Below are 13,808 nucleotides of genomic sequence, written 5' to 3'. Positions count from 1 at the left end.
CTTTGCACAGTCCTCAACTCTATTTATCACTCAGTTTTGAGCCAGATAGCTGGATGCAGCTTTTAGGCCCTTAACTAGATGAAAAAAACAATATTGTGAGCTGTGAGGTGGTCAAAATTGACTGGAAATGAGTGGAAATAAATGTTATTGAGGTTAATAATACTGTAGGAACAAAAAATGCCCATCTTGTGTGATTTTAGCTGTATTTATGATTTTTTAAGAAAAAATCCAGATCCAAAACCAAAACCGAAAAACAAAACATGGAGGTGAGGTTTTGGCAAAATCAATCCAGATCCAATACCAGGGGAGATCCAGATCCAACACCAAAATATGGGGATCAGCGCACATCTCTACAAATAATGGAAAAAGGTGAATTAAAACACAGACTGCATGCCAATAAACAATATAATAATTAATTATCACTGTTTGTTTGTGGTTTCTTTATTCTTGTTATAGGTTATAGTTTCTCTTATAGTTAATTCCGTTTATATTATCTCATCAAATAGTGTGTGTATATATGGGAATCCCTGAGTTAAGGATCTATTTCACAGCTCAAGAGACAAAACAAAGGCAGCAAAATGCACAACAGTATTTTGGCAATCACAAACTGTGTTATTGTTTGCAATTACCTGTATGAATGTGAAACACTTAGGGTTCAATCCAATTAGGTGTGAATTGCGAGTAGCGAGTTTGTTTCCTGAAACTCGCAGACTTCGCATCGAAGCTCCCTCCTGAGAATTCTCGAATCCAATTAAAAATGCTTATTCTCACTATTCGCAACGGAGGGTTGCGAATTGACTGTCAAATGAGATATGAGAGAAGCGCATAAAAAAGTGGGGAGACCATCCTGGACCACCCAAAATGGTTAATTTTGTTAGCAGGACCATATAGAAGACTGTTTGTGGGCATTAGGAAGTTACTGTAGGTTTTGAAATGGTGTCAAATGGCTGATTTGTGGGTTTTTTTTAAATGCAAGAAAATGATAAAAAACAAACTTTTTTCATTTAATCTCAAACAAATCAAACAAAAAATGCAAAATAAGCAGTAAAAAGGGTGATTTGGGGGTACTTTGAGGGCATCTTGGAAAAATTAAAATAATGTTAAAAAACAATTATTGTTCAATTAAAAAAATATTGTAATTAAATTTGGGGTGCCTAAACTGACAAAAAAAGTTGATTTTGGGGTAATTTGAGGACAATTTTTTTTACCCCAACAAATGACATGTAAGTATTGGACTAATTAAGCTAATTGTAAACTTCCAAATGCCTAATTAGTCATTAGGGGGGTGTCCAAGGGGTTCAGCACAGTGTCCCGACATTTTAACCTTAAAATAAAGACTTTCCTTCCCATCTCTCAACCTCAGGGAGGTGCAAATGAAAAAATGCAAACTTAATCTTACTGATTCAGTGCGATTGCAAAATGAAAAAGAGTAAATAGCAACTTGCACCTCGCAATTCACACCTCGCAATTTGCACCTAATTGGATTGACTCCTTAGATAGTAGAGGTTTAGAAGCAGGGAGTCACTAAAGGCTCAAGCTGGGTACACACCAATACAATCATCAGCCCGATCACCCAATATAGAAAGCAGGTTTCCCAGACCCTTAAGGGTTAGATAGATATAAAAACAATAGCTCTTCTTTCTGCTTAAAGAAACATGTCCAGGATACTCCTAGAAGTGAGCTATTTTATTCATTTTATGCCTTATTTTTTGGATTATTTTGATTTTATGCCTGAAGTTATTTTACTGATGTTGTTTTTTTTTTAAATATTAGTTTCTTATATATTATCAATTTACTCTTTGTAAATAACAAAAACGTTTTATATGTACAGTATGTATTAATAATACGTTTGTGTGTGACAGAAATTGTTTTGTACTGTTAATGCCACTTATACAATTTAGAAAATTAGATTTTCATTATTGAATCACAATAACTGCATGTAATATGAAAATGTTATCTTATAAGTAATGGATGCCATTAGGGTTCCCCCTGTGACTTTGGATAGCATACGTATACAAAACTACAGCTGTAAAGTTATGAGCAACTTCACCACTGGTCCACTTCTCCATTCTTTTCTCTGCTTGATATATATTAACGGGAGGTAGTTGCAATGCCAGCTGTTTGGGACACCGGCATTCAGAATGCCGGTGCCAGAATCCCGACACCAGTCAGACTCCTGATGCCGGCATCCCGATGGTAAGTAGTGGGGCTAGGGGGAGGAATAAAGGGGGATGGTTAGGGTTAGGCACTAGGGGGGAGTGTTAGTGTTAGGCACTTGTGGGAATGTGACGTTTAGGCACTAGGGGAAGGTTAGGTTTAGAGTGTAGGGAGAGGGGGTTAGGTTTAGGGATAGGCATATGGTTCGGGTACTTACCGGCCATTGTCGGTATGTTAACTCTGTCAGGATATCAGAATTGGGATTATTACCGCCGAGATCCCAAGCGTCAGCATCCCGTACCCAACCTATATCAACAACAATGTACATTGTCTTTCCAAGTTCTCAATACTTGCAATGAGAGATAAATTCAATATTTTATGTTAACTTAATAATGCACATATGAATGGCATATGATGTAGTCAGTTATAAAACTGAAGTAGACAGAAACAGAGATTTCAAGAACACGAGGTGAAATGCAGATGATTTCCAATATGATCATATAAATGCTTAAAATAAAACAGTATAAATATAAAAATGAAAATAGAAGAGATTTTAATAAACAGAGATTAAATAGTTCCAGTACGGTGTTTAATTCCCCATTCCAAATGTTATTTAAATTCATTTTTCCATATCCAGTTACAGTTTATAGTGAATACTATTGTGCTTTTGAATGCAGTCTGGAAGATGTCTGTCCCTTTCTAATGAGAAAGAATAAGAATATTATTATTATTTAGGATAATATGACACATCTTGTGGTATAAGATGTCTTATGTGGATAGACACATTGGGCTCTTACATTTGGTTGGTGGAGTTCTGGGAGAAGTTGATACTCATTAAGCAGTACTTTTATTTCCTGCTTCAATTGTGATAGAGTACTGAAACCTAATGTTACCCAGTGACTTGTGGCAGTTAGAAAGTAAACCTACACGTATCCTCTTAAGAAGACTGAAAGACAAACAGGTTAACTGGTATTTAGAGCACTGCTTGTCTATGAACATTAGGTCGCCTACAACATCATAATTGAATTGTTAATTCAAAGGGTATAAAAGCTTGTCAGAAATAGGAGGCACAACCCTGATGAAGTTATTTAGTAGAAACGCATTGGATGGCCTCCCACATTGGGTTCAACATCCTGTTCATGCACCAGGTGACCAGAGGAGCAGTGATTGTTTGAAGATTACATGATCCTTGATTTACTTTGGGATAACAGATAAGCGCTTAGTTAATGTGGCTTGGGAGCACATTTTATGTTGTTTTAATAAAAAATCAATTGTAATTATAAGGGTAAGTGGTGGCAGTTTCAGTGGTGACATAACATATATATAGGGATAAGAACGGAAAAGGGCACTTACTTTTGTAGTATGTTAGATTTGCAATATCCAAAAAGTACTTGTACAGTACTTAATAAATTGCACGTGGCAGACTGAAAATAAAAAGCAGCTAATCTGTGTATCTTGCTTCTGTCTGGCTGTCCAAGGTAGGAATGGGAGTCAGGAATTACACACAATTTCATATTATGTGAATAGAAAGAAATCAATATAGTGGAGCTCATACTGAGTCAGATGCTTGAGCAATGTCGCAGGAACCTGATTTACCATCTTATGCTAATGTGAGTCTCCATAGGACTAATGCAAGGATCCATGTGCCTTCAAGCCGGAGGCCACTCAACCTGCTGAGTTTCCGCCGACAGCTGCAACTGTCATCATTAGTATCAGCTATTGCACCAGGCCCATGATAAGTGCAAGAGATCAGTCTGAAACAGGTTTCTCTTCTCTGTATGCATGACACAGAAAAGCATGATTTCTGTTTTGATACCAAATAAACCTATTCAGCACTCTTATGATTTTAACACATCTACTTTGCTTACCCGGTCAATTTGGCTATCCTGTATTAGAAGTTTTGAACTCTCCACTTCTCCATCTCCACTCACTCCAGTCTGGGATAACCTGGGGTTCCCTCCAGGTTCCCCCCCCCCCTTCCACTCTCATTCTTGGTTCTACTTACCTGACCGCCCTCGATTTTGCTGTGATTTTATTGAAGTTGATTCATGGTGTTATATTTGATATTTGATACGCAAATATCATATACCTAGGAGTAGGACAAAATTTTACGAGTATTTGCAGATTAGATCTTATCTACACTCTTTACCAAGAGTTTAAATTTTTAGACAATTGACTTCTTTTGAACAAATATGTTATTCTTCCCCTATAAGAAATAAATGTAATACTTTCTAAAATTAATTATTTTGTATTAGAATCCAATCACTCTGATTTACAAAGTAAGATACTATTATTGTATATAAAGTGCTGACATCCACACTACACATGAACCATTCTAATAGTAGCAATTTGGTGTAAAACATCATGCTTCAGATATGCCTTAGTCTTCTTAATCAAAGGTTGTAGATACAGTAGACATCGACTACAGCTGATAAATTTGATGTAAGGCAATTTATATCTGATATAGTCTGTCTAGCGGGAGGATAGAGTGGATCTTTATGTATCTTGGGTAGGACAAATAATGTGGATATTGAAGGATTTTTCTTGTTGATAAAATCCCACTCTTGTATAGTTAAAACTCCTTCTTCTAAAGTTTTTTTTCATTAGTTCAGGGAGTGATTTCATTATTCTAGGTGCTGGGTCACTCTTCAACGTTTTATAAGTGCCATCATTATTTAACTGTTCATTTCATCAATATAATCAGTCCTATCCATTAGTACAATTCCTCCCCCCTAATCGATAGGTTTGATAACTAGTTCTTTAACCTTTTTCAAAGATTATATATATATATATATATATATATATATATATATTTTTTTTTTTTTTCTTGGTTAAATTACATTTTTTAAACCTTTTCAGTTTCTTCACTTACCAATTTACTAAAACAGTGAATAAAACTTCCTCTCTGATGAGTGGTGTAAAACATGGATCTATTATTAAATGTAGATCTCAGTGGTACCTCAGTATCTACACCTTGTTCTCCCTTCTTATTTTTATACAAAAATTATTTCTTTATAGCGAGTTTTCGAATATATTTTTGTATATCAATATATAAATCAAACTGGCTAGTTGGTGCAAACTTTAATCCCTCCCGAAGGACACTTTGCTCAAGGAGGGTTAATTGTCTATTACTTAGATTGAATATCTTTCCCTTTTCTTCTTCTCTTTTACTATCATTTGTGAGGATACAATTTTTTAACTAAGGCTTACTTTCTTTGGCCTTGTTCTAAGTTTTCCTCCTCTTTTACCTCTTTAAACTTTTAATTTTACCTTTCTTTATTTCTTTCTATTGGGATCAATATAAAAGAGTGTTAAACTGCATACCATATATATATATATATATATATATATATATATATATATATATGTGTGTGTGTAACAGCAAATGTTGTCCGGCACTCCTGCATAGTAATAACATCCAGCCCGGTGCCTAACCTAAAATCATGTATGTATCAGCAATAATGGTGGCTGGCACTCAGGGACTAGTAGACCTAGAAAAAAAATCTCCTGGAGACTGAAGTACTTGTGTGTCAACGTTTCAGGGCGTCCACACTTTTATCAATATATATATCTTATGAGCTTATCTTTAGGTACACATTGGTCAAACCTGTCCTGGAGATCTTCTTCACACTTAATTTCTTGAGCCCATAGGGATGTATGTAAAAGAGTTTGAGTTCCATGAACCTGCACAATATTGGTGATTAAGACTGTCGATTAAAGCAGCAATAATTTAATAATTTGTCAAGGTGCTTTATTCATTTTACACAATTGGGATTAATTTCCTGGATTTCTCAAATTAGTTTTGAACTCCAGTACATACAAGGCATTACACAATTGTGGACCTTCTATGGAACCTGTTTTGGAATAAAATTGAAATGTTGGAAACTCTAGGAAGTCTATTTTACCGCTTCATGTACCAAGTCCCTGAGTGCAACCTCTGCTGTATCATACAGCCTGTATAGTGTATCTTCTATTATCTTCATTAAACTAGGCACCTTGGCTCAAACTGTTGTTTACCTACAGTACTATCTTGGCTAGGGCTTCTTAATCCATGTCTGGTTGCAAGTAAATAATGAAATCTGATCTGTAATTTGACATTTGACGTAAACAGATTGCCACAATGCTTGGTAGATTGGTTTATTCATATACAGTATTAGTACGATAGCAGCTCAAATTTTTGAATGATATTGGGGTTTAATAGTCTTTTAATACAACAAAGTAGAAAATCCCAACAACTAAACCTGCTACACCGAAGATCAAGTAAGTTTAATGCTTTATGTTATACTCTTTACAAGAAGGTATTAAAAAGTATTAAACTATATATTACTTATCAGTATAAATATCTTTTCCTAGGTGCATTTTTAATTCCATATGGAATAGCACTTATCTTGGAAGGAATACCAATATTTCATCTAGAAATTGCAATTGGACAACGCTTAAGGAGAGGAAGCATAGGAGCTTGGAACACAATTTCCCCATACCTTGGAGGAGTTGGTATGCAGTCAATGTTATGATTATCTCTCTTGATTCAGAATTCGCTAGTCATAAATAACCTGTATCCTGGTATAACATGCAGCATGGAATTATATTTGCTTAATAATGGACAAAACCCAGTTTTATGATCCTAAACAAAGTTCACATAAGTGAATGATTTCCTGCAACACATTTTTCCATGTCACGTCATCCAGTTGAAAGAAAAAAGTGGTCGCAGAGAAAATTAACTTAAGCTTTAAAAGCACTATTCATAGAGGCAAAGGCAAGAAAAAAAATTATGGAGTTGCTTTACAATTTAGAGGATTTATTTGCAGAAGTTAGCCCCTAAAATTGTCCATCACACAGTCATATTGTTCTTATAGGTCAATGTAGCCCATGACAGTAAACATTTTACACTAGTGGCAACCCTTATTCCAAGCAGTATGCAATGACTGTTTGTTTTCCAGCCTACAGTACTCATTGTGCTATGGTATACATCATGCCATGGTACCCATCATGCCGTGTTAGCCATCATGTAAGGTTTAGTCACTACTCAGTAGAATTTATGCTGGTAATGTTTAAAACAGATAGCCATGCTTATATATATTTTAACTCACACAATATTCCTGGAGGGTGTCTATATACATTAATTACAGACAGGGACATTTCAGGCCCCGATGCCACATGAGATGACACTATTGGACCTCCCCACACCCTTGCAGTGGACATGCATAACCAATTTGTATTAATTCAAAAGAAAGAATAATGTTACAGCATGTCTTCTTTTGTAATTGTATGAGAAAGCCAATGGGAGGCAGAAATAAAAGTACTGGGATGGAAAACCTTCTCTATTACTTTTATTTTGACTCTCACTGAAGCGATGAGCACTAATGCAGGAGGCAGAAACTGGTATCCAGGTCATACACTGATATGTGTTATCCCTGGACTCTTGTATCTTATGAAGCATGCCATATAACACTGTTAAAGAGGAGAGGGACCAACATGGAAGCTGGATAAATCACCTCCATTGCTCTCCTCTATAAGATGCCACCTGGGGGCAAGGCATTGTCCCTGTCTTGGTTAGGTTTTTGTGATCGCATATTGACCAGAAAAAGTTATAAAAGACTACAGCAATACTAAACTGCTTAAGTGGATTTGGTGGTGTAAATAGTCTTGAGGTTGTTATTCAGTAACACAATAGCAATGTGAATAACGATGAAATATCTACCTGCCCATCCAGAGTAGTGAAGGACAGGGTTAAAAGCAATATGGTGGAAGTTTTTGCTGATGTGATGTTAATGGTAGTAAAAAATATAAAAAATACAAGCTATTAGTAGTCCTATATAGTTCTAGTCAACCAAAGCTTTTATCCAAATTCATTATAAAATGTGACTTACATATGGAAAAATGGTGATTCACATTAATCTTAATCTGTCGTATTTCAGTTGATTGTTGAAAATTGTCCCATCAGTTCACATGTATTTGATTAGTCACTGTAATCATCAATGAATATAATTTTGGAGGCTTCACCTTTGCTAACAACAACCAACAAATCTCTTATCCAATCTAGGTAGGGGTGTGACAGGATGCGGCCTGGGATTGGCCGCTACTCACCGTGGTGCCGCCGTCCTTGATCTCCCAGGCAGCCTGATGCCAGGTGCAGTGGTGGGTGGCATGTTGAGTATTCTCCCCAGGGTCTGCTAGGACTTCAATGCGTGTGTCCTGGTTCCCACGGTGGCGGTCATGGATGTAGCCATGTTGGTCTGTATCACCTGACTTGTCCCTCATCCAAGGGTAGCCTTGCCAGCTCTCAACTGACTCTATCCTCCAATGGACAGCTACCTAAGATTATAAAGTAGGACTCCAGAAAACAGATAGTTGCCTGTATAATTTTGTTCACTACTCCAGTGACTATGGCTATTATATCACTCCAGACTCCATGCTGAGATATTCTCCAGTGCTACTCCATGTCAGGATCTCCAATGTGCTATTTCAGTGTTATATATTCCTAGTGTTATATATTTCAACTCTCACGCTGATTCCTAGTGTTATATATTTCAGCTCTCATGCTGATTCCTAGTGTTATATATTTCAGCTCTCATGCTGATTCCTAGTGTTATATATTTCAGCTCTCATGCTAATTCCTAGTGTTATATATTTCAGCTTTCACGCTGATTCCTAGTGTTATATATTTCAGTTCACACGCTGAAAGCTAGATAATTGGAAACAAAAATATATAATTTGCTAAGTGCAAGTGCTCTTGCAAGCAGCCACAGCTCGGCAGATTTCCCACATTTTGGGTGGGTTGCTCATATTAAAATAATCCTAGATATTAATTATAATTATACTATGAATCCAGCTCCACTTACGTGAATCTTGTTTATTGTTCCTTTGCAGCATAGACTCATTAAGGGAACATTACATACAATGATGTTCTGTAATTTATTGAAGGTTGTTGCATTGATAATAACCTAACAAACATTTTTAATCTTTTGTTCTGCAGGTATTGCTTCAATGTTTGTTTCTTTTCTGGTGGGAGTGTATTATAATACTATTATAGCATGGATCTTGTGGTATTTTTTCAATTCTTTTCAAAACCCACTTCCTTGGAGTTATTGCACAACAAATTCCAATACAACAGGTATTACTAATGTTTTCATGATCTCAGATGTATTTTTTGTAATCATGCTTTTGCTCACTAAATGTGTTTCACTCATGATGTTATTGAACATTGAAAGTTACAGTTTAATTATGGCTATAGTATCATGTTTGATTCTAATTACATGGAAAATATGTACTATAGGTAATACATTAGTTTGTACTGAAAATGTGAGATTACTAATATTGTACTTGCACAACCATTACAGTAGTTGAAAAGTTGAACCATACCTACCAATTGTCCTGATTTTCATTGGACACTTCCTATTTGCAGGCTGCCAAAATAGTGGATATTTAATGGTGGATTAGGACAGGTTTGAGTGGATCAAGGTGGGGAATGGATAGATCAAAGGCGGGGATTGTTTGGATCAGAGTGGGGATTTTCCCGATTCGGCAGCTCCAGCAACAGAATCAGAAACTGTTATATATTTAGTTCTTGGCACCATGATTTGTGGATGAGCACATTTGCATAGTCAGAATGAGTTGAATATTTACACTGAAACATAGCAGGTGCATCTTACTGGGCAGTGCAACATTGAGATGTCATGTTTCAGGGGAAGAATATTGTAATATGATAAAAGGGTATAGAAAGAGTATCTTCAGGGGTGTTCTATTCCCAGGGCTGACAAGACAACAATTAATTTTGGTAGTAGGGGTGAGTGTTATCACACCCATTAGGGGCCTTAGGCAGAAGTTGCTACCTTTAAGAACTTGGCTACGCCTCCATACTTTGCATACATAACTGTCCATTCTAACTTTGCAACAGCTGAGCTGACAGTGATTGGGTCTCATCCCATATTATAAATGCTCTGTATCTGGTGCCTTACAGTTTAATTTTGGTACAGAAATGCACTTCTGTGAGCACTAAGCCCATTGTAAAACAAAGCTGATAACAAACAATAATGGTAACTATTTAAGTCGGAAATCAGACTAATTTGAGTGTTATTCAAAGTATTAGTAGGTTGGACTATGGTGTAGAGTAACACCATGAAATTCCCTAGGCGGCAAATATAGTTTATTTGTGCACATAAAAACACAGAGCAGGTTTATAAATGACCAGTAATCTCTAAGATCTGCAATTCTGATTGGATGATTTAAAAAAAAAAAAAAAAAAGGTAATAATTAAGATGAATGTTTAAAAAAATACAAAGATTTGACTTTTTTTAAGTTTAGCACTTTAGTAATCATTTTCTGCAATAATGATTAATATAAAATATGCATACTGTATCCTTTTACCTGATCAAACAACAGCATCAGGATTTGTTTCCTGTCAACTCTATCGCAGCTGTTTGTGGACAATCTACAGTACGATGGTAAGAAATATCAAAGTATTATGTATTAGTTAATTATATTAAAATGTAAAAAATCTTGCAGTTTATTAAAGAAATACTGTCATTATTTTAGGTTACAATGAAGAGTGTAGCAAAAGTAGTACTGTTAGCTATTTTTGGTACAGAAAAACATTAAACATAACCTCAAGCATAAATGACAATGGAGGTTTACAGTGGTGGATGGTGATGTCTCTGGCCGCAGCTTGGGGTGCTGTATATCTATGCACTATAAGAGGCATTCAATCTACAGGAAAGGTACGTTAAACTTGAAAAACATCTCATACACAGGTGATTGTTGTATTATATTATAGATAAGCAAAGGGATTAAATACCATACGCTGATCTGTCTTCCTGACCACAGATTACATTTTCAATTAAATCATGTGAAGATTTAGAAAGACTGTTTTATATCACAGTATATGAAGATAATTTGTATTAAAGTACAGAAAGAACACAGGGCCATAACTAGGGGTGTGAGACCAGTGCCGCCGCACAGAGCCAGGGACATGTGGGCAGCACCGTCGGCCCATGCTTCTGGCTAGCAGGATCCCTTAGAACAGCACCTTGCAGCCAGGATCACTGCTGCAATCCTTTAGACACCAGGCACCCTACAGTCTGTGTGCAGGTGATCAGAGCGTTTGCCATGATGTTGGGAGCTAAGAAGGTAGGCTGGCACAGGACGCTATTTAGCCCTGTTACGGCGCTAACAGAACGGTATAGCTATAAATGAGCTTGTCTTATCCTAAAATTCACAGCTTTTTGTTTTGTATATTTGTTGCACTTAAGGGCAAAGACACAAAAGAGCTGATGCAGAGTTGCACACGACTGCTTTATGTAGACTGATTGTGTATTTCCCACTGTGCAGGATCCAGAGCCGAGCGTATGTATCTACTGATGATTCAGAGCCGTATGCAACTCAGTCGCAGATCCACTTGCAGTTGAAGGGGCATAAATGGGTGGTTATGGGGTAAAGTTAAGTGTTGGCATATTGAGGGCTTGTCAATAGAAATGCAGGCTATGCTGAGTTGTGCATACTCAAACATCCGTCAAACTTCAGCCGTCTCTCTTGCACCAAGGGTAGAGCTCATGCAAGTGCACACTGATAATGATGTTGACTACCAAGTGTATGGATAGGTGCGGTTCAGTCGCATAGATGTGTACAACTGTTTTAAGCGCACAATCCTGGTGTAATTACGACCGATTTGAATGCAGCTCTGAACTGTCCCATGAATTGTCTAAAAGTTGGATCTACGTATTGCCTGCGTCCAGGTCACCCACCCTCATTAAATTGAACTCACCTTGATTATTTTCAGTGAACTGCTTGCATGACCTCCTGATGGTATTCATTGACTAGGATTTATTTAAAGTGTAATACTTGTTTAGTTTGCAATATTAAAAAAAATTATATTTGTCCTGCACCCAACAGGGATAGATTAAGGGCCACATGGGCCTGGGGTTGAAAATGATCAATGGTCAATCAATGGCCAATTGTGAGAAGTGGAGGAGCTGTGACCAGTGCGGTGTGGGTGTGTCCAATACCATGTGGGCATGTGCACCCCTACCCTATCAGCCCCAATGTCTTCGTATATAAGTAAAAGAAAAAAAAGTCAGAATTTTGAAAGGGAAATAGAAACACAATTTACTTGATTTACGATTGTCCGTGTGGCCAGCTGGGTAGCTGGTCATCAATCTGTCATGATTATGGGCCTATATTTATGCAGAGGCCCTAATCTGGGCTTGGCACCCATTATACTTAGATGTACAAATAAAGTAACAGCCATTAAAGTTGCTTATGCTATTTCTGGGCTGACTTAAAATTAATGACTGTTGGGTGGTGCAAAATCCATGAAAGATATATTCATTCCTTGTTTTTAATTTAAATTTCATGCATGTAGAACATAATTATAGTTTTTACAGTGCTCATGGCATAAAATGCTCCACTATGTTCCTATAGGTATTATAGCTTTTATTTATTTACAGCATAAACTAAAGTAAAGTTTTGGAGTAGATTTAATGTCTTGAAGAAACGACTGTTGCATGGATGTAGTGATTGTTATTTTCCAAATGATGACAGCAACTCAGCTACACTGAATAGAACTGAATGGATTTTGTTACCGAGCTATAAGCTGAAAGAGGAGTGTGCTGCAGTCTTCATGTTCTACAGGGAGGCTTCATACCCTGTCCCAAGATAGACACCAAGCTCACTACTGAGCATGTGCAGGGGTCCCCTTTTTTTTACCTTGTAAAGTGACATAGTGGGAGACAGAAGTCTCCTACATAGCTCTATGAGAGATCTAGTTAATACCTGCATTTAAAGCTGTTTCAGCATTCCTGCACTGCTACCTGTTTACAGCATACACTCACCGACTGGTAAGCTGTGTAGAATCCTGTTCTGCTCCATTACCAGTGTGCATGCAACAGTGAGTATGCCTGTACCTACTATATCTATCAATAAAAGAACATCACTGGTTCAGTAACTGGCTGTTCATAGCTTAAGTCACCCACTGTGCCTACATAACTCTACAATATCAACACCTGCACACCAGTGGCGTAACTAGGGTATTTGGAGCCCAGGGCAAGTAAAAAAAATGGACCACCCCCAAGTATGTACATGTGTCGAAGGCACAAGTCGAAAAAGTGGGTGTGATCAGTTGCCACAAGGGGCATGGTCACTGGAAAATGGGGTCTGTCAACATGACATACAACCATTCCTCGTCACTCTGGGAACATTCCTTTCCATTCCATTCCATATGCACCTTAATTTCCCAAGTAGTGGTGCCCCTCTCGCAATATCCCCAATAGCAGCGTCCCTTATGCAGTGCCCCCTATACAGTGCCCCAGTAGTGCCCCTTATACAGTGCCTCAGTAGTGCCCCTTATACAGTGCTGCTAGTAGTGGTCCCCCTATGCAGTGGCCCAGTAGTGGTCCCCCCTATGCAGTGCCCCTTATATAGTGGCCCCCGTAGTAGTCAACCATATGCAGTGCCCCCAGTAGTGCCCCTTATATAGTGCCCCAGTAGTAGTCCCCCTATGCCATGCCCCTTATATAGTGCTCCCAGTAGTATTTCCCTTTATGCAGTGCCCCCAATAGTAGTCCTCCTTATGCAGTGCCCCACTTGTGTCCCCAGTAGTTGTTACCCCTATGCAGTGCTCCCAGTAGTGGTCCCCCCTATGCAGTGCCACAGTAGTG

The 13,808-nt window shown here is 37.6% G+C and overlaps 1 protein-coding gene across 1 annotated transcript in view; it reads left to right on the top strand.

Moving 5' to 3' along the window:
- The window catches only part of LOC148507711 (sodium-dependent neutral amino acid transporter B(0)AT3-like), a 136,787-nt gene that overhangs the window by 27,055 nt on the left and 95,924 nt on the right, over nt 1-13,808 (top strand). The window contains exons 3-5 of the mRNA XM_088445673.1: nt 6,511-6,651; nt 9,134-9,271; nt 10,693-10,874. Coding sequence (XP_088301799.1) covers nt 6,511-6,651; nt 9,134-9,271; nt 10,693-10,874 — 461 coding nt within the window. The remainder of the gene's footprint in view (nt 1-6,510; nt 6,652-9,133; nt 9,272-10,692; nt 10,875-13,808) is intronic.

Source organism: Taudactylus pleione, unplaced genomic scaffold, assembly GCF_031769625.1.
Source record: "Taudactylus pleione unplaced genomic scaffold, aTauple2 ptg000386l, whole genome shotgun sequence".
NCBI lineage: Eukaryota > Metazoa > Chordata > Amphibia > Anura > Myobatrachidae > Taudactylus > Taudactylus pleione.
The sequence above is the reverse complement of the archived record's forward strand: the minus strand, read 5'-3'. Positions and strand labels throughout refer to the sequence as shown.